The sequence below is a fragment of the Aptenodytes forsteri genome, unplaced genomic scaffold (genome assembly GCF_000699145.1).
Source record: "Aptenodytes forsteri isolate BGI_AS27 unplaced genomic scaffold, ASM69914v1 Scaffold338, whole genome shotgun sequence".
Lineage (NCBI taxonomy): Eukaryota > Metazoa > Chordata > Aves > Sphenisciformes > Spheniscidae > Aptenodytes > Aptenodytes forsteri.
This window is the reverse complement of record NW_008795124.1, coordinates 1,145,434-1,171,405: the sequence shown is the minus strand read 5'-3', so window position 1 is coordinate 1,171,405 and position 25,972 is coordinate 1,145,434. Positions and strand designations below refer to the sequence as shown.

General features: G+C 44.4%; 1 protein-coding gene across 2 annotated transcripts in view; it reads right to left on the bottom strand.

Moving 5' to 3' along the window:
- NFATC1 (nuclear factor of activated T-cells 1) overlaps window positions 1-25,972 on the bottom strand; it is a 114,871-nt gene that overhangs the window by 32,902 nt on the left and 55,997 nt on the right. The window contains exons 7-10 of one of the 2 annotated variants that reach the window (XM_009277185.2): window positions 17,170-17,225; window positions 15,758-15,890; window positions 886-1,265; window positions 662-809 (exon numbers count right to left, since the gene is read on the bottom strand). In XM_009277185.2, the coding sequence (XP_009275460.1) occupies window positions 747-809; window positions 886-1,265; window positions 15,758-15,890; window positions 17,170-17,225 (632 nt within the window). In that variant the 3' untranslated portion in view covers window positions 662-746. Of the gene's footprint in view, window positions 1-661; window positions 810-885; window positions 1,266-15,757; window positions 15,891-17,169; window positions 17,226-25,972 lie in introns of those variants that run through there. The other variant, XM_009277187.2, reaches the window with a different exon arrangement.

The following is a 25,972-nucleotide window of genomic DNA, read 5'->3' as shown; positions in this document are numbered from 1 at the left end:
AAAAATACATAAACAAAAAAAATCTTACAAAAGCAAAAAAAAAAAAAAAGGCCGCAACAAGTCCACAATAAGAATGGAAGAAAAAGTAGTCTTAATGTCAGATGCCACCAGACTGAAGAGTTACACTGAAAGATGTGCCTCCATTTTTAATTTGAACCTTCTCAACTGAAGTAGAGCAGTTTATCATTTAGTTCCAGTGAACAGATTTGCACATCAGACGTTTCACTGCATTATGGATGGGACAATGTTAAATATGTTTTCACTGCGGTTCCACAGGTCACTGGCATGGGCATAAGCCAAGACCATACAGTTAAGATTATTGCAACATAGCTATCGGTCATGCAGCTGGCTCTACAGTAACTAACAGCATTTAATGCTTAGATAATACGGTTTCATTATCGCAAACGAAATTAAAGAGCCCTTTCCCATATAGAGACAATCCAAGCAAAAGTCCGCACCATTCCACCAGGCTGTTAATTGAACTTTTTTCCACCAGGATTCAAAAGGAGGAAGGGGTTAAGGGAACTCACTGATATAGCAACATGGTTGAACGCAAACCTATGCTGCGGAAGACTTACCATCATCCAGGTACATCTGGTCCAATTCCTCAGGTTCTCGCTTGATCGTTACAGGAATAGGGGCCAAATTATGATTACTTTCCTCATGCAACTCTGGCAATGACAGTGGTTGGGTTGTTGGAGACTCATTTCTGTGAACCTTCGGCAGTTGCTGCTGCTGTTGACCCATTATGGATGAGTGAGTTGGACTGCAGGACTGCAAATAGGTTGGCTCTTGGGTAACAGATGGAACTGGAGAAGAGGGACTGTTGGGATAGAGTGTTTGTTGATAACCAAGGGGACAGCTACTGCTCAGATGTTGACTCACCTGCGGCTGCAGCATGATGTGAGATGATTGCTCGGGGGAGCTTGGGTGCACAACTATAGACCTTGGCACTTCCTGTATGGTGGGGACACCTCCAGCGGGCTGCTGAAGTCCGAGGTGACTGTGGCCCGGGTTGGGGATGCACTTGTAAGGAGAGGACGAAAGGTCGTGCAGCTTGGGGCTTGCGTTGGGAGAAGGTGACATCACGGCATTTCTCTGCTGACAGGAGGCAAAGCCAGCCACGAGGCACGAACCAGGATCAGGGGGCATCATGATCTGCTGGCTGTAGTATGGTTTAGAGAGAGGGCTTAAGCCTTGGTTCATTGGTCCACAGGTTTGAGCAGGCTCATAGTCATCTGTGGGTTCTGTTTTTATAATTGGAACTGTTAAAAGAAAAAAGTTTTAAATAAACATGAGTTGCGTATTGGTATGATCAAGTTGGCTTGTGGCTAGGATACCCTTTGCAAAACAAACAACGTCTTGAATAAGACTCTGTGTGTCTTTTGCCTAGTTCTCCCACCCTATAAAAAAAAATGAATGAGTCATCAGCACAAGAAAGTCACAGCTGGTTCTAATATTGAAAAGGACTATTTTCTTTGGACTCTCCTCCAGCACTAATGTGCTATAAAAATCTATTTGCAAATAGCTGTGCTTCAGTGGAAGCTTTGGACCCAAGGGCTCCATGGATTTGTAGTAATCAAAGCAAGAATTTTAACTTGGATATACTACTGCATTTCTACGGCTACTGATGGCCCATTTGATAAATGTCTGCACATTCGGTAAACTGGAACATAATAAGGTAGAGATGGGGCTTTCAGAGTTCAGTGAAAGTAAAATTGCAAAGATACATGACAAACTACTATGTACAAGAAGTTTTCAATTATGAGGGTATTTTTGAAAGAGTAGGATTTCATTTATTTCGTTTTTACATGATGGTGTTTAATCTTACTAACCAGCCAATGGGTGTAAAATATTCAGTAAGTTGCATCCAACTCTCAGTGATTCTAAGTTGGATCCAAACGGCTAATGCCAGCTCCTAACAAATGTTAACTCAGTCTCTGGCTACCAAGAAAAACTGACTCCTATTCTAGACCTCTGCGTGCTCTACCCATTTTCTCAAAAGAGGCTCTAATTGAGCTGTCCAGCCATGTCTCTAAATACCACCAGCACATGGACAGAATGACTGTTTATGAGCATCAACTCAGTCATGACAAATGTAGAGCTGTTTCTCAAATCAGAGAAGAGATCCCTCCTCAAATCAAAGTGTCTTTTTCACATCGGCTTTCTCTCTCAAATCAGAGAGAGATGCCTTTGCTGCTTCTCCTACAACATATGCAGTGCATAGGTAAAAGACACCCACTTTCTCTATCAGGAAAATTATAAATAATAGGGCCAAGCTAGTCCGTAGATGTATTTCACTAGCCAGATGCAACTCTAATGCATACAACAATCGAGCACGGACGCACAGTGGCATTTATCTTCTTTCCCAAAAAGAGATCCACAGGAACAGCCATTGCTTGAAGGTGCTGTTGGAAATTTATGGTGACACAAGAGAATATCTTTCAGAATATTAGAATAACCGACCCATTGTGGCACAAAGTTATTAATGAAACATCTTTGCACAACTCAGCTCAGAGCACATGCGTGTTGCCTGAGTGTCTCTGACTGTATTTTTATTTGCATGTGTTTTACAAACACCCTTATACATTCTCCAGCCATCTCCTATGTTCATGTATGAGTCTTTTGAACCCCTAAAAATGCACGTGTGTGCAGATAAAACCTCTTTTAACACTCACAAATTTTGCTTTTGGTGAATGCACTTCACTACCCTTGTTTTATAGTCCCCTAGCTTCTTGTTAACTTTGCCCCTTTTATGTTCTTTTACATATAGATACTTGCAACACTTGTTTCAAGATTTCTAGCACCCCTAGTAAAAACATGTCTATATATGTAACAGATGCACAGGTGCTCTCAAGACGAATATGCTATGGATAATGGACTGTCACTGGATTCCTCATAATCTTACTTTCACCTGCTCATGTGCTGCGCACTGGCTAGCAGGGCTACTAATGCACTTGGTTGCAGAGAAGCAGATTCCAGGTTCAGTGACAGCTTTATAAAACCAATATCACACCCTTTATGAAAATGCAAGACCAAAGAAACACACCTAGATAAACATAGCAGCTCAGATATTGTAAGAAAATACCTTTAACAAGTTCCTGAGCTAGCAAATATTCTCACATGTTTTATATTAGGTTCACTGTACTAGCACTAACCACAGCACAGCTGGAAATATGATGGTTGTTGAACACTGAATTTTCCCAATATATCACTGTTATAGAAACACCTGTGCTAAATAATTCCAAGTGCAACCACTGGCAATTCAACTCCAATAAACCCTGGAGTTGTCTGACTTGTTATAACCTAGGGAAGGGTTATCGCCCTGGTGGCAGGCAGGCTGGAGGCTTTAAAGAAGGCAGGTTCCTGATCTCAGGCTGATTTTTCATTGTAGCTCTTCTACAGAACATCTTTGCTACTTGGTTTACCAGGCACTTTTTTTGTCACTTCACTTCGAATTTTTTCTTTATAAAAGCAATGCCATGGGGTCTATTTGGAGGTCTGGTTAGTGGCCATGAACATTGGGAATCTGTTTTCATATGTTGCTACACTGAAATACACCTGCTGCAACCAACAGAGGATAACCAGTAAGTCCTACTCTGCACTGGGCAGACTGATGCGTGGAAGGGACTCTACTCCAGACTTGTTAGTCCAAAAACTCTCTTGGAGACGGTGACAGCAACCATGGACACTCCTGTCTGTCCATAAATTCAGAGTTCAGAGGGAAAATAGAGACTGGTGTTAATTACAGGACCTGTCAGGGTAAGTCACAGTAGCTTGTTTGCTGATGGCAGGTTGTTAGCCAGAGAGGGAAACAAGAAGGAGGGATATGAGATTAAGTGGGACCTCCATTTTATTTGACATGTTTACATTGTCCCCTTGTATTGCTCTGAACTGACACTCCTGAGCATCAGTTATTTCATGTAATGGGAAACAAATTGTCTTTAAATGGACAGATACTACCTGCACTTAGGCTTAGAGGTGTCTGAACTTGTTCAACTGAATTGTCTCCATTACCTTTTTTAATGTGTTTTTTCAACACAGTAAAAAAGTCTCCCCTTGCTAAGTACCATATATTTTGTTTGTATGCTAATCTCATCACTAGAATAGGTATCACACTGAAAGACAGAGAAACTATTAATGCTGAAATGGTGAAGGGATTTGTATCTGACAAATATAGTCAGTGCTTTGCCATTTCTATAGCCATTTAACACTGTGCAGAGTGAACGTATGGATCTTACCAAGCTGGGATGGCAGCCACTCACTCCCCTTTAAAAAAGTGTAAATGTCTTCACAGGGTACCAGTTTGGAGAAGGAAGCTCTATAGGATTTTTTTTTTTTTTTTTTTGGTCCTGGAGAGACCGTTACTAATGACCCAGATGATCTGGAATCAGACCTGCAAAGCTGACCATGTCAGCAGAAATGTAAGACGTTAACCCTTTCTGGCTAGACCTCAACTTTTGCGTTTTACATGAATAACTATATTACTTGACTCATGGAGGACAGATATACCACAAATTGCTACATTACACCAGTAACAGTTTATTTATGACATTCTATCCTGTATCTGCTTCTCTCCAGCCTACACAACTTCACCAAATGGAGTGACAAAGGCCAAAAATCTTTGCCAACGTTTGCATTTCCAAACTCAACTCAAATGAGCTGTGGGTCTGACCTCCTGGTCGTTCTGAAAATACTCTGAATGTGTCAAAAGTTGGTGTAAATCACTTTATATTCTTTCTTTAAAAGGGCAACCATTTACTTCCACTTTGCAAAGGACTGCAGAGGGCCCAAGGCAGGAGCTGTGGGTATTTCAAGGCACACCTTCCAAAACCAATGCAGGAACAGCCTGTACCTGTACTCACTGGCTACCTGCTTACCATCACGGTGTCTGTGGTGTTACTCAAACAAGTTAAAATACTTGCATGTAATAAGGCTACCAGTTCCTAACACACCCTACCCACTGTCTCACTGACTTTTGGGGGACTGAGACCCTCAGCTGGGGCAAGCAGCTGCAGCTGACTTAGAGCAGCTGAGGACATAAACCTTACGTGCCCACCTTCACCATTTTCTCCTAGGCAGGAACCCAGTGGGTTCCTCCAGAGCAGCCAGGGCTGATCACCGGCTAGCCGTGGACTAGCTTTACCGCTTACCTATTGACTCATGCTTGATTAACTGCAAATCTTTACAGACTCGAGCTAGAAAAAGGAGTTTCATTCTCAAATACATCCCTGTGGAGGCATGGTAAGCTAGCTGCCATAACACATATCCTTTTCCACCATCACTTACTTGCACAAGTGAATACTTCACACAGGGAGATGTGACGTGATACAGAGAGTACAGTTAATTTTCTCAGGATTAATTTTTAACAGAAAACAGTATTAGCCTGACTAACTTCTAGCTCAAATATTTCAAATCTTAAATGACTTGGTAAAAACCTGTCAGCTGAAAGAGACACTCCTAGTCACACAGCAGGCCTGGACTGGCAATTAACTGGAAAGCCCTACAGCTGTTCAGAATCTGCAAGCACTTTTAGCAGAAACCGGACTATTTCTTAAATTCAGCAGAGTTGTATCAAATGGCAACAAGCATTCTGTCTCAAAGCTGCTCCATGGTGCTGAGATAACACCCAGTCTTTCAGACTCTCAGCTGGCTAGAATGAAAAATTGTGACTGAATTTGCCATACACTGAGATTTGCCAATAATAAATTGCAGCAATGAAGCCAGAATTTGTGAAATTGTAAACAGAGAAGATGATGCGGTTTTTACATACACTCAGACTCAAAAGTAGTGTTACTCATTTGAGAGACCCTACTCTGCTGAAGGATCAGGCCCTTGCCATAAAAAGGAAAAAATGAATGCAAGTTCAGTTCGTATGGTGAATTTTTAAACGCTTGCTACTTCACAATGCATTAGGTCGGCTGACAATTTTAAATTGTCCTCGATTTTGAATATTAAAATATGACAGAGCTTACAGTTCTAAATTAGTCTGATAAGCAACTTAATGTGTGCTAATTGGTTTTCAATGGTTCGATGATGCCTTCTTAGACTCTGGACTCATGTCATTATGTCGTCTACTTTAATACGAAGTTCTGAGAACCGCGCGTTGGCAGCAGCCCTGGCTATAAATCAAAGCTTCTTACTCAGAGACCAGGTTGTGACATCATACCGAGGCACTGGGCGGAAGACAATGGTCCTTCTGTGTGGGTCTGAATCTGGGAGAAATATTTCAGCCAGTTCTGCAAGCCCCCGTTTAAATGAAAGGCCTTTCTAGCAGGTAAAAAGTTAATATATCAAACCTTGAAGAAAAGTAATAAATCATGCACATTCAGTAAAGCGAGTCAGAAAGTACTTAAATATAAATTATATGTATTTTTTGACAATTCTAACAAGTCTGTTTGCTTTTACACTTTAGCAATCCAGATGGGTTTTTAAACTTTTTTTTTGGGGGGTGCTATTAAAATACGTGAACTGAGAAAATATGATCACATAAATTAAACAGATGTTTATCCTGATTAACATTAAACTAACAAATTTCCATTTCCATGTAGTATTATCAATGCAGACATTTATGGCACTATAATATATTTATTTTACCCTTAAGTTTGATTGAACCTATCAAACAAAATAGCCACCTTTCACGGTGCAGACTATGATGTAGTTCCCTGGCACCAGCACACAGATTTTGGTTAGCATATGAAAATCAAAACACTACTTTTTTCATCATGTGCACACACATATTTCTTCAACTTCTGGACTAAACGTCTCGTAATTCGTAAGAATTTGGGATGAGACTTTCAAAGAGGGTTGAGGAGTTAGGTGGCTAGATCTCCATTACTGAGCTGAGCTCTGAAATGCCGTTTGTGCCTTCGAAATCCTCCCCCGTCAGTCAGTTTTGAGCCAGGCAGCACACCGTCTTCACCATGAACCAGACGTTCCTTCAGAAGGTGCTGCGCAGGTCGTCCCAACTGCTGCTGCTGCTCTGCTGCTGGGCAACCGGAGACACGGTTAGGGATGTGGACACATCTCCACGTACAGCTTAGCCACTCTGGATTCATGCAAAGACAAAATCCTGGCTGCTGCGGCAGCATCGGCTGGATCCAGCAGGCTTGAGCAGAGTGAGGACCTCACCCCTCATTCTGACTCTGGAGCAGTCTGGTGTTGGGGAGAGGCAATGGGCTGGCTGCCCTCAGAAACTATAATCCCCCTGTTTTGTAACACCAGAGCAGCAGTGGCCGAGCAAAACTTTCTGAAATGCCTTGCCAATGTATCTGCAGCAGTGGCAATCTCAGTGACAAGGGACGGGCACTCAACCCCAGGGAATCTCCTGAGACAGTCACTACAGGGACTTTTGCAGATGCTGTCCGTGAACTGGGTATTTTTCCCTAGGCACCAGTTCAACCAAAACATTTTTTGAAGGTCAAGCTACTACCAAGCCTTTGCTTTTTAGTTAATAAAACCAGAGCACGGTGACTCAGAAACAAAGGGAGCCTCATGCTATCAAGAAGCTGTAGGCAGCATACATGTGTGATTGCAGCTTTTATCTATGCAAGTATCTGAACTCATTCATCCTCTCTTGCTAGTACACTGCTACTGGTACTGCTCATCAGGAGGGCTACCTCTAACACATGCCTGCCTGCCCTCTTTGGGTTTATGTGTATATATTTTTACGGGATCAGATGCATATGTACAGTTTTATACAAGAATAGCCTCCAGGTAGATGGAAGCCTTGTGCATACATCTCAGCCTATAATCTCAGACAGTGCCATTATCTGATTACAAAGTGCTTTCCAGCTAACTCATTTACTAAATGCTTTTCAACAGCTGTTAAACTATTAGGTTATTCAACACATGTTTATGAGACAGAAGATTATATATGGTAGCTTAGTGCATACACTGTTAAACTGGGTGGGGAGGAGTGGAAGGTAAGTGGAGGGCACGGGTTGTGTTAGTACAGAAGATATGCATTAGCTTTCTTTCAAAATAAAAGGGGAAAATTCTTAAAAGGCACAATCCATTTTCCATCATAACACCTTATTAAATCCTACAATGTTGAAAAGGATAAATCAAGTCCTGTGGTATGCCCGCTTGGGCTGCTCTGCTGCTGCTCCCACAGCGCAGCACGCGGCTCTGCCACCGCCTTGAGCTGGAGGTTTAACTGTGCACAATATCCAGGCTGCACTGGCCAAGGCTTTCTATGTCATTTCTGTCAGACATTAAAATTCACTGGGGTGAGGTCTTTTTTGATGATGCAGCACAACATTACACCGCCAGCACTGACATTACTCCTGCTCTCCCAACGAGGGGAGAATAGGAGAGCAGGGGCTGTGGGCAGGGGTCCCGCAAGGCAGCAGCATGGGGGCAGCCCGATGCTCCTCATCCCTAGCAGTCCTGCAGGAACCTCTGCGGGGATGGGCTGGCAGGAGGGCATCCTTACTGCGCCAGTCCTACCCCCAGATCCGCCCTCTCTGGAGAGGGGTTTGGACCCGGCTGACCTCAGCCATCTCGGCTCTGACATGGTCTTTGTCTTCAGAGACAGATGCAGCCCCTCCCACAGCCAGCAAAACACATCCTCGCCCGTGCATTTCACCTCCAGCAGCCACCACCACCGCATCCCCTTTAGGATCAATCACTGGGCTAGATTAATTATGGTGATCAACCACTTGAGGAGAACAAAAATAAGCATCTCCTGTAATCCAGCCCATGTAATTCTAAACCCTGTTCTCCCTCACACAAGTTTTACCTTTTGGCTTTTAAGCTAATTGGAAGATCCTAAAGCCCCACGCTTGCTAACATATGCATATGAAATCACTGGGAAGTAAGGGAGGGAGGGAGTCGTCGAAATACTCATGCAGAGGAGTTCGGTGACTGAAACTACAGACTGCGTTTTGTCGTCTGAAGTGGAATATTTGAAAAGGGAGGTACTGCCAAAAGACACATTTATGCACTGGAAGTTAACTATTATGGGTGATAATTGCTGCTGCGATGGAGCTTGCTGGTCAGACACAGCCAGGGGCTTCTATATAGGGCTCGTCCATCCCTGCCTGTCGCAGGGACATCACACAGGTAATGCTCCTTCTTGGCCTTCCAGGTGAAGATGGAGCACCACACAGTGAGGCAGAGTTTTGCCTCTAAAGATCAAGATGACTGCATCTGCAGGTCGGATGTGGCTGGCTAGGCTCCAGCTGACGGCCAAAATGGGATGTCACCTGGATGAAGCATGGGCAGCTCTAGTGGGGACCCAGCAACTGGGAGCAAAAGCACCCGAGGGGGTAATGCTGGTGAGCGTAATGCCTGTCTCCTCCATTCCGCCACAGACTTCGCACGGCTGCTGGAAGGGGCTGATGTGCCTGCTGATGATGAATTTTGTGATCCTCTTAAATGGAAACAGGACTCTGACAAAATCTCACCTGCTTTTTGTTACTCTGTTATATGTCAAAAGTAACCATCAGCCACCTAGCAGCCAAAACAAAATCAGCTGTAACAGTGCACAGTGTAAAAATGAGCAACCATGATTCATATTTTCACCTAAAATTAAAAAAAATACCCTGGGGTCAACCCGCCCCCCTGTCCCTCCTGTTGCCCTGCCCTGACCTGAGCAGGCTTTGTGGCAGACCGGCTGCTCCCTGGGCTGGATGGAAACACTTCCAGCAGGTCCGAGGCTTCAGGCCTGGCTCGGCCACGCTCAGTCCCCTCGCACACGGCCCCGGGAATGCAGCACTGACCTAAGGTGGGCCTGGGAGTAACGCACTCCCACTGACTTCCATGCCCCTTCCTCTGGCTCCCCAGGCCGGCTGCAAGGTGCCGCCGAGGCACTGCCTGCCGTGGCTCTGCCACAGTCATGTTGCGTATGCCGCAGGTTAGGATCCTTTCACAACCTAAGCACTGAATTTGGCCCTGCTTCCCCAACCGCCCCCAAATTACCACAACTTTGCAGACATGGCTAGGCTAATAATTTTGCCAGCCTCGAGCATGAAAATTCAACAAATTCTCAAGAGGTGAGAGGTGTCAGGAGATGATCAGCAAAAGCCATGCTCTGTGTCACATTAGAGCAGCAACGCTTTTCGTCCTCATTTTATTGTCTTCTGCTAAGGCGGCCGATGTCACCTTTTAACTTAAAAAGTGAGCTGTGGGAGGAAGAGCCGAGGTGAAACAGAGGCACGGCTGCTCAATGCAATCACTAGAAAACTGCCATTTGTACTCATCTGTAGGGCAGGCAGGAGATAATTTTAGAGCAGAGGCAGGAAGTTAGGAGGATGCTGACAGCAATGCGCAGTGGGCACCGCTCACGCTTTTCAGAATCATAGAATCATAGAATCATTAAGGTTGGAAAAGACCTCTAAGATCATCAAGTCCAACCGTCAACCCAACACCACCATGCCCACTAAACCCTGTCCCGAAGTGCCGCATCTAGCTTCACTTTCATAGAATCATGGAATGGTTTGGGTTGGAAGGGACCTTAAAGATCATCTAGTTCCAACCCCCCTGCCATGGGCAGGGACACCTTCCACTAGACCAGGTTGCTCAAAGCGCCATCTAACCTAGCCTTGAACACTTCCAGGGATGGGGCATCCACAACTTCCCTGGGCAACCTGTTCCAGTGCCTCACCACCCTCACAGTGCAGAATTTCTACCTTATATCTAATCTAAATCTACCCTCTTTCAGTTTAAAGCCATTACCCCTTGTCCTATAACTACATGCCCTTGTAAAAAGTCCCTCTCCAGCTTTCTTGTAGGCACCCTTCAGGTACTGGAAGGCTGCTATGAGGTCTCCCCAGAGCCTTCTCTTCTCTAGGTGAAACAACCCCAACACTCTCAGACTGTCCTCATACGGGAGGTGGTCCTTCTTATGTTGGGGGCTCCAGAGCTGAGTGCAGTACTCCAGGTGGGGTCTCACGAGAGCGGAGTAGAAGTGGAGAACCACCTCCCTCGACCTGCTGGTCATGCTTCTTTTGATGCAGCCCAGGATACCGTTGGCTTTCTGGGCTGCAAGCACACATTGCTGGGTCACGTTGAGCTTCTCATTAAGCAACACCCCCAAGTCCTTCTCCTCAGGGCTGCTCTCAATCCACTCTCCGCCCAGCCTGTATTTGCGCTTGGGATTGCCCCGACCCATGCGCAGCACCCTTGCACCTGGCCTTGTTGAACTTCATGAGGTTTGCATAGGCCCACCTTTCGCACCACCGGGCTGTAAACAACAATACTAAGGTACATCTAGTCACCAGAGGCAGGCTCTCAGCACAGCTCCGTACCTGCAGATTCAAAGGACCTCCATCCCCACCAAGTCACTTGCCTACGTGGCCAGGTTTTCAGAGGAGCTCAGCACCCTGGGGGCTTGTGCAGGTGCCTGCAGGAAGGCAAAGAAACTGCAGAAAAGCTGGCTCTAAGTGAAGGCTGTGTACTTGGAAATCTGGCCCTACGGGTGGAGAAACATGTCTCAAAATAAAAGTTGCCCAGCATATCAACACCATTTTAATAAATACTAGAAGTAGTGAAATGATTTTTTAATAATGTTTTGACAATTAAGAAGCCTGACAGAAACAGAAACTGGAAATACTTTATCATCAACTCTTTGCAAAAGCGTATTTTTCATTCCAGTAAAAGAAACACATCAACTTTCCTTTTTCCAGCTTATTAAATATTTCCTAGACAAACTAGCCTGTCTTTGCTTAGTCAAATATCACTACTTGTCTAAATAAAATCCAAAGAAAAACTTTTCTATGTTCACTGTTCTTAATATCAATATTCATTAGATAACAGAAATCAGAGAGCATTCGCTCGTATCTGCGAAAAATATGTTCTTGAACATGTTTCCTCTATTTTGATGTACCTACTTAAAAGAAATCTGAATAAACAGAGATGTGACCCTTATCATTCAGTGTGTTGTTTAAAGTCTTCTGAGCTGGAGAAGTCCTTCAGCTTTCTTAGCAGATGAAAGCACGGGATTTGGAACGACAGCATACATGTCTGATTGTTTGTGTGCTTCTTCAGCCTCTCCAGGTTAGTTTATACCTCAAATGCTACCGCTTATGTCTAGTGATTTCAGAAGACAATTCCTCCTGTTTGAAATGCATATATGGGCCAATGGTATAATAAATTCATAGAAGCAAAATGATACGCAGTCATAAACAGAAATGAAAACCAAGCATTTTTCTAGAGGGTAGGGTTCACAAATGCAGGGTTCACCAATGGTTTTCCAAAATGTTCTGCTGCACATAACGGAGCCACAGAGCACACCTGCACAGAGCTGCAGCAGTGGAGGGACTTTAAAAGCCAAATATCCAAGCGTCTGCTCATTGTGCTTTGCTCAGACTCCTGACTGCAGTGTCCGGTCCTGCGCCTTCCTCCTCATATTCTGATGGGATGTGGCAACGCAGAATGTATTAGTACTTACCATATGAGCTGCGGGAATTCACCTGTGCCAGAATGGTATGGAAACTACTTATATTTCTGGTGCCAGGCATGTCTGGGGAGGAGTCTCAAGAGCCTACAGCCTACAGGCTCCAGGACAAAACTGATATGCAATTGCTCAGCAATGCGTAATATTGAAGCAATACTAAAAAAAACGACATTACAGTCATTTCTGTACAATACAGGCTAATACAGGATTCGGGGATTGCTCAAATTCAGCAGAACAGTAAATCAAAATTTCAATTAAAAGTGGATTACGAGTACTTAGGTTTACGGTCTGTCCCAAGCCAAAGACTTAAGCAAGCCGGTTTTCCAGACCTTGGCTCTCATTTGTGAAGCCTCTACTTTCTGTTTTGTTTTGCCATTTACAGAGCAGTGAGATTTTCATTTTTACAGCATTTTTTTTCTTTCTGAAGCAGGAACTCGTCTTCACCAAGTAAGTCCCTGCTCTGCAAAACACTTGAGCTAACACAGAGGAAAAGTGCAATCCTGCCATATCTCCGCAGCACGGGAGAAGCCTTACGGCGGCGAAACCGTAACACTCTGCTGGAGAGGGCAGCTTGTGCTGGCTGCATGTCACAGAGCTGTACTCCATGGAGATGCTATAGGACCATCCACGGGAGGTGGGATGAGTGAGGCCACGTGTCCCTGGATCCACTGGCTGTTTTCCCCTAGGGAATGAGGAGAAACAGGAGCTACAGGAAAAAAACCCTACTGCTCTGCAGTTCGGGTGGGAACCGCACAGCAAGCCCATGGCTCTCCTGCTGGTTGCACCGTCTGCATGTGCCCACACCCATCTCAGGAGCACGGCCAGCGGGCTCACACAATATTTAGGCTTTAGTCCATATATGGTATATTGCTTTGGCACAGTCCAGTTGAGCTGTAAGATATATGTCTAATGTGTGTCATGCAGCTTTTAGAAGATCCCTCATGCAGAAATACCTGCAAAATTATGGTAGACTCTGAAATGTTAGCATTTTGATTAGTCCTAAAGCACAGAAGGAGAAGAAGCTTACAGGATACCATCTGATTTGTGTAAAACCACATCTTACACTTGATGATCACTCTTGACATTTGCCTGTCAAAAACCTACACCTTCTGCGTTTGTGGGATTTGTTTAAACAAGAGACAAAGTGTTACCTGGACCAAAATAGTGCTTATCTCCTTTCCATTTTTTTACACTTATCACACACTGGTTGTTGACTCAAGTATTTTTTTCTTCATGAGCTAAACTTTGGTTTTCTACAATGTCTTGAAACATTAAAAGAATGTTGTGACTGAAATCAAATAAAGCAGGACATCCTAAAATGACTCCTAGAAATACAGCAGCGTCAATGACTGATTCAATCATTGTGCATGGTTTTTAAATACGTAGTCAAGGTGATCGTATTGATCTTTGAAAGGCACGATGGAAACAACCACCAGCAACTTATGAGCAAAACCTTACAGCTACAACACAGGCATAATAAAAACATACTATACTATTAATTCTGATGATTGCAGAAGCACATTCACTCGTACCACTGTTATGAGAGAGTTTGCAAAGAACGTCAGATGTTTTTCAATTACCTATATGCACATATACATATATATTAAGAGAACGTGAGTGGAGAACTAAACATGAATGGGGGGAAGGCATATTTACTATTCAATACCTGCTTCCCTTTCCCCTGCTCTGGTAGTATATTTTTTCTTTCAGGTTTCCCTACACTGAAATGAAAAGATTTCACAGGAATTTAAATCAGTACAGCAGACTAAACAAGATTCCCGATGTTTTCAACAATTACCATAATTAAAGATGTCTTTGCAGAATAAAGCCTAGGCTGGTTCTCTGTTGTCTGTCACTAGGTAGCTATTCCCATCGCTTCACATCAAATGAAACATCAAATGCTTCAAACTCAGAATGTTGGTAGCATAAACCAACTTTGCAGCAGTGAATAGTATTTCCATGATTTAGAATAAAATGGTAAAAAATGGCCTATGTAAAGGCTGGAGAGGAAAGATGCTGCTTAATAAACAGCAGTTAACAACAGGCATGCATTTGAAATACTTATGAGCGTAACTTGGGTGGCAAGGCAATACCTGTTGGCCTCTACAACAGATTTTTGTTGCTGAAAAGTGTTGTGAAAGAGAATAACAACTCTTTTTCTTTCCAATTTAAGAGAAGAACAGTCTTTAAATATACACAGACATACCCACTGGGGATGAAGTTTGCATAAGTAGGCTGATTCAGTGAAGCATAGCTATGCAGCACATATGCAATAAGCAGTCAGTTGCCCATGTCAGGTTTCCTGTGCTTTTATCTTAAATTGAAGTCCTGATAAAAGTCTGGAGTGCATGCAAGCTAACTAGGTGAAATTCCAAATGTGTATTTTATGGGATTTCACCTGCAAAAAGTTGGCAGGTCTCTTCAAGTCATGTGACATGACTCAAGTATTGCTTTGTGGGAATTTCCCTCAGAAGGACTATTTTCACTTGGAAAGTCTACAAAAAAACATGAACCTAATCATTTTTCTAATTCCTCTTCCTTCCAAAACAACAACAACAAAACAACCACCCTTTTTTCCTGTTTTCCCAAAAAAGTGTTCTCAGAAAAAGAGCCATTTCAAATAAAAAAAAAATTCTAAATTTACCTGCTATTAAAATCTTCATACAAGCCTGCTTGGAATTCAGCTAGCATGAGTACTTTATTGTCACTTCACAGCCACCAATATAAGCTTCCAAAATAAATTGGCACATGTGTTCCTGAACATTTCCTATACATGAAGCATTTTGTATGGACCACTCTGATCTCCATCCACACTGTGCTTTTCATTGCTACCCAAGAGCGGCATCAGCCTGGAGCACTATTTCACCCCGCGCGAGATAGTGAGGGACAGGGTGACTGGAAGGAGAATCCTCACACCACTTCCAGCTCAGAGCCCAGCATGCTTACAATGCTGTGGTGCGAATTCAGAAGTATTATTCAAATGCAGTGTACCCTCTGGGGCCACAAAGTCAGACTGAGGGTTGACAGCAACTTAGCAAGAGAGCTCAGCGCGTTCACAGTTTGTGGCTACACATGTGAGTTTGTGCTGGGGCTCTTCAGCTCCCAAAAGCAGAAAAAGTCCTTGTTCCAACAGGTCTCTGCCACCAATACAAAAGAAAATAATCTGCAGAGAAGGTCTCTTGTGTGGGCAGCAGAGAGAAAGGCAGCTCTCATGGTTTGATCCTCACTCTCATTTTATAGCACCAGGTATACCTCCAAATTACTCAAGTTACTAAAGAATTATCAGAGCCATATATCTTTCTAAGTAATCATCATTATCTCTCATTTTTACTAGCACAGATAAGGAATGTATTTTACCATTAGCAGGAAGATAGGTGAAAAGTTGGTACTGGCTTCTCTTTCTCTTTCCGTTGCAGACATAGAAGTTGACCTGAACAGGGCTGGTAATCCTCTGATTGCGGAAAGGTGGTATCTCAACCACCAACGAATTCTGCAAAAGCAACAAATCAGAAAGTCAAGGCACAACTAAGGCAGTCGAGCTGTACAAGAGTATTCACACGTCAATCCCGAGAAGGAAGCACCCAGGCTCACAAGGAGTAACACACTCTCTGCAGGGGAACTGGTGGGCTTCGTGGGCAGGGATGGCCTCCCGTCGCCCCCAGTGTCCTTGTGCCAAGGACTCTAGAAGTAGAGAAATAAGATTTTAGCATGGCTTGAGTCTTTACAAAATCACTAGCCTTCACCTCTTCCCTTTGGACAGTAAATACGATACTGCATATGGACAAGGCTCTATCCCTCCTGCCTCTGACAAGAATCTGGGACCACAATCAAATCGCGGTCTCTCAGTCAGCAGGAGAAAGCACAACCGCTCGGCTGGCAGGTCATCCCCAGTATATCTCACCCTAACACAACTTCCTTTGAAAGGAGAATTAGGACAGGCATATGATTATTAAAATATTTCCATTTTCCACAGTGAAATGTTTTTTCATATAACAACTCAGGAAGTTTTAAGCATGCTAGTTTCTGTGGATGGGAGATCTTGCAAGAACATCTAGGGCTAAAGGAAGAAGGGCTGGAGAGTGTGTAGATGATCTTCTACTGTCAGAAATCAAATGCTCCAGCACAGGGCTAAGGAATGACTTAGCTTTAGGGCATCAGCTTACACAAATGCGCAGTGAAATCTGCTATGACCATCAAAACGTCCCTTGGCACTTTTTGAAAGAATAAAAGGGAACACTCAGCATTTGGCCTGCATTCAGCTGAGGTCTTTAAATTGTTTGCCTGCATGTCTCCAGCAGGTTTGCAGCTAACAAACTGTTGCATATTCCTGCAGAGGTGGAATAGTGGCCATATTTCCCACTTATAGTCATGGCTGAGGGAGCCACACTTCTCCAACCGTGGGGCTGATCTCACATTTCTTCTGCCGACAGTAGACGTAAGCCAAGGAAAATGATCAGAAATTGCTTTGGGAGCAGAGGGAAGAACTGACCCAGCAAGACAGAAGATGAGCAGATGGGGCTGGCCCATCCTGGACAAAGAAAAAATATTTTCCAAATGGTCTCTCCTACTTTCCAGATAGCTTCCAACAAAGGCTTTTTACCCCACACTCCCATTAAAGAAAGATTTCCAGGAGGGGAGGCCTAAGTACTTGTTCTGTTTCAGTGGGAAGAAACAGTGCCAAAGCCTTGGAAATCCCTCTTTAGTAACAGTGCTGGAGAAGGCAATATATATTTTTCATCCTGATGTTAAAATATTTAAGGCAGACTTACTGGCTTGCACATTTCTTTGTCGGTTTTGGCTTCCATTTCCCACACATGGTGACCATCTAAAAGACAAAAGAAAAAGATACCTAGTTCCGGCCTTTTTTCCTCTCCCAAGCCTACAAAAGAATGACTTTTGCAAAAAAATCTCTTTGAAGGGGCACTGCATATATGAAAATCAGCTCTCAAAATGCATTGGCCAAGTGTTGCCCAACCAGGAGGCCATCTGGGTAACCCATGATGGAAGTCCACTTAGCTTTTTTCAAGGGGGGAACCACAATCCAGAATGCATGATACTGCAATGGGGGAAAGCCACCAGGATTTTATTCTGCCACTAGTTTGGACAAAATATGCAATTGTTCTACACCTTAGTTTCCCAAACTTTCAGACAAAAATACTGCTACCTATGAGACCTTTTGATCACTACCTATGCAGGAAGTCATATTCAGCATTAATATTAAAAAAAAAACAAAACAAAAAACTAGTATTAAGGAAGCTCCTCAGCCATGCAGTATTTTATTTTAATATATTCCTAGTCTGGCTTGTCATAATTCTGCTGCTTGGATCAAAAGACAAGGCCATAGGCTGGGAAACATAGCTTTTGACTCCATTTTAAAGTTGGTTTAGCTCAGCTACAGTGGTCCCACCTACAGTTTTCTGGAGCTGCTTCTAGTGGTGTGTTGGGTCCTCCTAATTTACTGTATTTCTGTTTTCAAGCAAACATAGATTTAAGCCACAGCTATTACTTTTTCTGGGGACCTATCTTTTGGAAGAAATTGGTTTTGTCTGGTCATTTTTCCTGCACCTCACTGATACAGAAGTCACTGGTCAATAACACGTTTCTTTTTCTTCCTTGCGGCTTCAAAACTCAACAGCAAAGAAATTAGAAAAATAATACAAAATGTAAGGTTTCCATTCTGCAGGCCTAGAAAAACACAAACGTGTATGAAAGGCCACAAGCAGACTGCTGTCTAAGTTGGGCAGCGGAGACACATGCAGCTTCATGAGTCCCACCATTGTCAGATGTCACCAGAATGAAAGGGAGAATGAGACTTTATGTCATCTCTTTTGTATATTTATTGCAGCATCGGGACATGCAAATGCAAATACTAGCTATTTTGAACTTCATCACATAGACGTGGGCCTGCCTTAGAAAAACAGCTCTCGGCAAGGTAAAAGAGTGAATGCACTTTTTCTTCTCTCTTCGCTTTCATGGCCAGGATGGAGGTGACGCATTTAGAACTGCCTGATTTATTACAAATGTCTGTAAATAATATTTTTGTGTACAGCTGTCCTACTGTGAAAGGAATGCTGCTGAGGGACTAGCCCTGGCGATTGTTTTAACGTCCAAAACCCCTTTCTTTTTAATGTATGGAAAGAAGTGCAATGTGAAAGCTGCAGCACAAATAGCACAGTGGATTTGGCAGGTCTTTCTGTAGGAAACAATTAGCAGATCTACCCTTAGTTTCTTCCTACATTTTAAATTGTGACGCTGGAAAAGGAATCCCTTTAATTGGTACTGCCACGTTCGGCTGCGGGGAGAGAAGGAGCCGCCAAACTGTGCTCAAGTCTCCTTAACGATGCCTTTTGAGAGCGCCAGAATTGAAGCAGACTTCTCGGGAGGACTGGCGATCACTTCACAATTTATCCAACAGATGCTTCCCCCGAGCTGTCAGTAGAAAAAACCTGACCAAAATTCGGCAAGCCAGGACACATCCCTTGTCTGGGAGCAGCCTCCTTTATCTCCTGCCCACTCCCTATAGAGCCCTTGTAGCCCTCCCTCCCCCCCCAATTAATTCAATCAGTTGTAAAAGTAACACAACACCGACACTATCACACATTTTGCAAAGTCTAGGAACTTCTGCTTTGTAAGGGGTTTGTTGGTGTGGTTTTTTTTAAATCTACAGCCGTCCAGACTAGTAGTTAACATGTGTTCAATTTGCCTTTGTAAATGGATTACCAGAAGTTCAGGTTTTTTGCTATGTTTAATTTCTGCTTTGCAAGACGAATGATCTGATTCAGGTTTCTGTTTTTTATTTCCTGCCGATACTTCAGTAAAATTCAAAACGACTCCATCTCTAGCTAATCTTTCAATTACTTCACGCAGCACTGCCTTTACGCGCTTTTGAAATTTTTATGATGACAAAGAGAGTTTGTTCAGAAATATTTTAAATGCTGTAATCAAAACTATTAGGAAAATAAAAATCCAGAGCCGTGGCTTGTCTTTGGAAGCTAATAAGAACAATACGGGTTTCGCTCCAAGAAATTCCCTTGAGACTGTCCAGACCATCACAGCTCAGCGACTGAGGGGAAGGGGAAGAGAGGGAAGAAGTAGGGAATAGACAACTCATTAACAGCTAGTGACATTTCATTTAACAAAAACATAGGGAGGAAAAGTTGTTATGAAGCAGAGACAAAAAAAAAAAAAAGACAATTCCTCATGTTACGTCTGGTGAACCAAGAGGGAAATCTCAACGCCCACGGACTGGGACCAGCTCCAGGAGGGAAACCTTAGACCACTACGTCAACCTCTTACAGTAAACATGTTTTGCAGGTTTATACAGTTCAGCTGAAATTAAAAAAAAAAAAAAAGAGAGAAACGAATAATGGCTCCGGAATGGTTTGTGGGAGCCTGAAGCATCAAGACAATCTGCCTGCACCAGAGAAAACGGTTTTGCCCCCCCGTGCCCATATGCTGGGGGACCCTGGCGAGCAGGCGGGATGCCGCCTCCCGTCAGTGTGCGCTGGAGGAGCGAGGGCTGCTCAACCACAAAAGTTTCCATTGTACGCCTGCCACATCTGCAGCAGCCCGCCTGGTTCGGGGCCCAAGGCAACTCCCTCCTGGCCGCCGGCCAACCAAAGTACACCAGAGCAATTTATACCTTTCCAAAATGCAAATAATTCAAATTACAGACATAACACAAAGCTGAAGCAGACACATTTCAGGCATTCCCGTTAAAGTTTACTCTCTGGAATTACCGTACCCAAATGGGCAGTTGTTATACAGGGAGAGGGGGGAGACGGAGGCAGGAGAGGAAGGAGAGGAGGAGGCGGGGAGGAAAAGGGAGAAGGGAGAAAACGGCTTTTCCAAAGGTCTCATTTCATTCCCTTTCATTTCGCTATTTACTTTTACCAAGTAATAAGAAGTGTCTTCTCCAAACCAAATGCCTGGCTTTGTTTTGGCGTTTTTAAGATTTATAGTGCAATATTTTGAACAGAAAGACATCTCTTTATATTGCTAAAAAGTTGTGTCAAGGTATTATACTGGATTTGTTTTATTTTGAGGGTTTTTTTTGCAAAAGGGAAATAAAAACAAAACATCCATGCACAGAACCGCAGGGCAAAAGCCCTGCAGAGTCTCCGGCGGAGTGCCCCACTCCCCACTCCCCCGGTGCCAGCAGCAGCAGCAGTTGACCCTACCAAGCCAAGGCTTCACCTGGGGACCCGTGCCAAGGGCTGGAAGAAGGACCCTCAAATCCCTCCTCCTCCGAAGAGGCAGTGCAGGAGTGTGGCAGTGCCAGGGGAGCAAGAAAACCCCGTTTCGCACGGGCTCTCCAACTGCGCCTGGGCTCGGCACTGCGCTGACAGGTGGCCATCAGCGCTGCCGCCAGCTGAAGACACTGGGTTTTGTCAGGAAGCCTGACATTTACAGACCGATCGCTGTTATTTATAGCCATCCCTGCTTTGGGTGCACTTCACCACCAGCCACTTCAGCCTTCTTTTTTTTCGGCACTGTGACACTCAGAGCACCTGGGATTGCTAATGACGAAAATACCGCGAACCTACCGCGTTATGTGGGGTGGATTTTCAGCTTTGCAAAGCATAAACACCCCGTTTTAACATGCGGCAGCTGAACGGTGAATGGGCCTTTGTAGTCTGCTCTTATCAGCCGCTCGCTCCAGTGTTAAAGGAAACTGCACACAAGTCCAGAAGTAAAAATACTCTAATTCATCAGGGAATTCCCTGCAGTATGAGTCACTGAACGGCTTCCCCACCACACCCAGCTACAAGATTTCCACATAAAAAGGCACTGTAGAGGCCTGTTTTAACACAGAAGCAGCGCTAAAAAATAGTTGTGTAAATCTAGCGGCATCAGTTATTCACACATAAAGCCTCGCAGACCACGACATATGGATTTTCTTCATGGAAGAACAACACAAAGAGCTGTAAAGACTTTCCAAATAAATTTTTCTACCGTCTTCCCCTCCTCGCTGCCCATCAGGACAGATCCCCCAGGGTTTCCAGGGCTGCATTTACCTTTGTACCCCAGGGAACTGCAAGTGTAGTGCCAGGGGTTCGCAAGCTCACAACAGTCAAACCACCAGCATAACTTTCATTACAGACCAATGGACGGCAGAAAAGGGAAAGAATATACACTACCAAAAAAAAAAAAAAAACCCAAGCCTGGAAACTCAGGAGGGTATAACATCTGGCAACCACTTAAACCTTGCCTCTATGAAATGGGCATAATGGGAGCATTCAGATATATTTAAGTGATTTCACTTTACTACAGGAGGTTAAAACAGTCTGTATTCTTTAGTAGTCCTGTGTTCACTTGAGATATGAGAAGAATAGACATTATCTAGGATTTCACTGCCTGTACACAGTGTACTTTTTATACTCTTCCAGCCTGCTGCTCAACAGAGTTTGACTGGCTGGACTGTAAATCTGTATTTACATTCATATATTGCAAGTAAGATGGTGAAACTAGCTCTACCCTCCCAAAGGAACCCACTACTTGATTAATGTGTTGTGAGATTACCCTAAACAATAATGCCTATATTACATCCCAGATTACTTTAACATGTCCGTAACAGGCAGGGCACAGATGCAATGCAGAACGATTATACAGCGTAATTTTGAGGTGTTCTGCAAAGGTTGTCTACCTTCCTATTTGGCCCTGTTAATGCATATTCAAATCTCTTAGGAGTGAAGGATTTGCAAGTTTTCAATTTGCACCCCAACCCCTTTTCCCTGGGAAGTACACTCATGGCACTGAGATGACTGATCTGTGAACAGGTCTGGAAGGAAAGGATGGGTTTCCAGCCAGAGATGAGGATGAAGACTTAGGCAAAGCCTTGTCATTCAGACTTAAGAGTCATCCAGTTTTGTGCAGAGATGCTATCAGCTTCCAGGTGCAGGGCAGGCTGGGCCAGGTCTGCCTGTGGGTTGGCAATGAGAGAGGTGAAGAGGTGGCTCCGTTGCTTGGAGAACACTCCCCACGCCAGTCCTGGGCACGACCCACTGGTGCTGTCTCACCTGCTGGTGGACATGCGTCAGCATAGGTATACTAGTGCCGGATTTCACACCAGAGGCAGCAGCCTTTTGGATCTGGGGATGCCACAAGGAGCCGGGGCACTTTTCTAGGCTGGTCTTGCAGGCATCTTGCTGTGAACAACATTTCCCCAGCTGGACACCAGCAAGCCCAATAATCTGTGGGTGGGAGTCTGTGCCCATGTTTACACACCGGTTTTTAAAGACATTTACAAGGGACAGGCTATAAGGATGAACCAACACCAGCCGAGCATTCTGCCTTGGGATGTACAGGGAACATGGGGCAGGAACAGAGCAAGAAAACATTCAGAAATGCAGAGGAAGCAGAGAATAAATATCTGCAATGTAAGTGGCCAGGACCTTTCTTTCGACCGCCTCAATGGCGCTTCACCCTCCTGAGATCTGCCGTCTATTAGGGCTCTGTGAGGAGGGAGATGTCTCCTCGTCGTGCGTGTGCCCAGAGCCACCTGCAGAGCAGCTCCACCTCCTGCCGGCGCTCCCACTAGTGCCATGGCCTGCCTGCTGCCTGGCACCTCGTCCCCGTGTGCCTCTCCAGCCACCTTGATCTCCCCTTTGCTCTTCCACTACTTTTGCTATGAGATCACATGGTTGGTCTGATTTTCACCTACTTTATTTCCCTCCTCCTTGCCAGAAAGACCCCAGCTGTTCTTCTCTGCCTTCCTCACAGCCTACTGTCCTGCTACAGACACTTCCCCCATAGCTTTGTTCCCCATCCCTGGCACCTCTTCTGGCATGCATCAGTCCATGCGCAGCAGGGTTCATGCATAACTGACCTATTTGTATTTCCACATCAAAGCTGCTATATTTGTTTGTGTCTCCTCACAAGCATTTTTGCAGCATATGGATTTTGTCCATTCCTTCAGCTATACATTTCTGCAGTATTGAGCTGAATATTATGTAGGCTTAGGTGTGTCTGTCATGCATATGATGCTCTCAAGTTTTTCTCTCTTTTTTACCTTAAATTAACAATAAAAAAGTCATGTAGCAACCAGGTGATAAAAATCCAGTACAAACTGTATCTTACAGTACTTTGGCATCTGTGCCAGACATACGCTTCCTCTCTGGTTGCTCAGCTGGGCAAGCCAGAAGCTGAAGGACTCGCTTTGCCTAAATGGTGAGCCTTTTTAGCTGCTTTTACCACAGTATGTCTAACAGACTTAATTATTCCGAGTTCAAGTGTTTGCAAATGAACTGTAATTTTAGTCCAGATAATTAAAAGGAGGCACTGTGCTGACAACTGACTGATCGGGGTTCATTTTGAGCCAAAACCATTGGAATGACCTGCCAGATCCTATTTTCAGCAGAATGGAAGCTGGTTATGCAATTTGTGCTCTCTGGCACCTCCCCCTATTCAAATTACTGTTGGTCTGAGGGTTTTATTTAATAACTCTCAGTAATTCCAGGTCTAAGACACTCAACTTCCAAGTAAAACTGCAGCTTGACATCCCTGCAAAATCTCTCTAGAGCAGGCAGGTCGAACCAAGCACACCCAGCACAGCCACCCACCAGCAGTCATGACAATACTTCACTCTGTCTTTGGTTACATTCATGTCATCTCCCTGTCTTCACAATTTTACTTTCCTTTGGGAACCTCTAGTAGGCTGAACTTGTGACTTCGCAGCTGAAACTGAGTAAAATATTCCTGGTCCATCTTCTTCAGTCTAATCTGTCTCATTTTTTCTCAGAGACTACTGGAGTAACAAACCTCACAGCCAGTTTAAACCAAGTTCCAAATTTTCCTTCCATGAACAATTCTTTTCCTCTACTTCTGTGCTTGATGCCAACACCACCACCTGTACTATGGTTACTCATACTTCTTTCTCATCTTAAGATGTAAGTTTGATCCAAATGCTTTCAATTCTTCCTTCCTGATTATTTTTTAAGACACAAACTCTTCGTTTTATCTATACAGCCACAACTTCTCATATTCCAGAGACATCCCATTATGGCAACGCCTCATGACTTTTTAGCAGAGTCTAAACAGTAACTTTTGAATGGCATTTTTATTTTTTCCATCTCATTGTCTCCCTCATGTCCCTTTTCTTGTTCCTCTTGTCCAAGAAGGTCAGTCTCAATCTTAGAGGTCCCTCCTCCTCTCCTCTGGTTATCTGCCTTGACATCAGCTTCCCTGCAACAAGGCACACCTTGGAAATGTCTTATCTCTCTATTCCTCTCTTAAATGTCGTCGTACTTTCTTCCACATTGCTCTTGAAGGTGTAATCTTACTCCCTCAACAGACCTAAAAGGAACATGCTTCTCTTCCCTCAGCTATCCCCACTTTTCCTGTGATGCCCACCTGACACATGAAACAACTCTTAATGATGTCAGGGAAGTAACAGGAGACAAGGAGTTGTGCTTTTCCAAAAGATGTAGACAATCTGTCCAAAAACTAAGTACTTTGGAGGTATCCCCTTGTATTGGTTTATGTGGCGAGGCTTTGGTAGTGGTGGGGCTGCAGGGGTGGCCTCTGTGAGAAGACGCAAGGAGCTGCCCCTATGTCGGACAGAGCCAGCTCCAGCCAGCTCCAAGATGGACGCGCCACTGGCCAAAGCTGAGCCCATCAGCAAAGCTGGTGGCACCTCTCTGACAACGTATTTATGAAGGGGTAAAAAACACTGCGCAGCAGCTGTGAGAGAGAAGAGTGAGAATATGTGAGAGAGACAACCCTGCAGACACCAAGGTCAGTGAAGAGGGAGGAGGAGGAGGTGCTCCAGGCGCCTGAACAGAGGTTCTCCTACAGCCCATGGAGAAGACCATGGTGAAGCAGGTCGCCCCCCTGCAGCCCATGAAGACAACCACACCGGAGCAGATATCCACACTGCAGCCCATGCAGAGCCCACGCTCCTGGAGCAGGCTCCTGGCAGGAGCTGCAGCCTGTGAAGAGGAGCCCACACAGAAGTAAGTTTTCTGGCAAGAACTGCGGCCGTGGGGAACCCACGCTAGAGCAGGCTGTTATTGAAGGACTGAACCTCATGGAGAGGACTCACACTGGAGCAGTTCATGAAGGACTGTCTCCCATGGGAGGGACCCACGCTGAAGCAGTGGAACAGTGTGGGGAGGAAGGAGCGGCAGAGAGGAGCTGTTATGGACTGACCACAGCCCCCATTCCCTGTCTCTCTGTCCACTCAGGGGGAGGAGGTCGAAGTCGGGAATGAAGGATTGAAGTTGAGCTTGGGAAGGGAGGAGTGGGTAAAGGTGGTTTTTAGTTTTGCCTTTGTTTCTCACTATCCTACTCTATTTTTAATTGGCAATAAATTATTTTCCCCAAGCGGAGTCTGTTTTGCCTGTGACAGTAACCGGTAAGCACTTTCCCTGTCTTTATCTTGACCCATGAGCTTTTTCATCTTAGTTTCTCCCCCCTGACCTGTTGAGGAGGGGGAGTGAGAGAACGGCTTGGTGGGTACCTGGTGGCTAGCCAAGGTCAACCCACCACATCATAGCATGGTGTATATATAGTATATATGGTATGGCATTATGGAAACGATACTCTGACATTTTAGATATGGCTGGGGGGGGG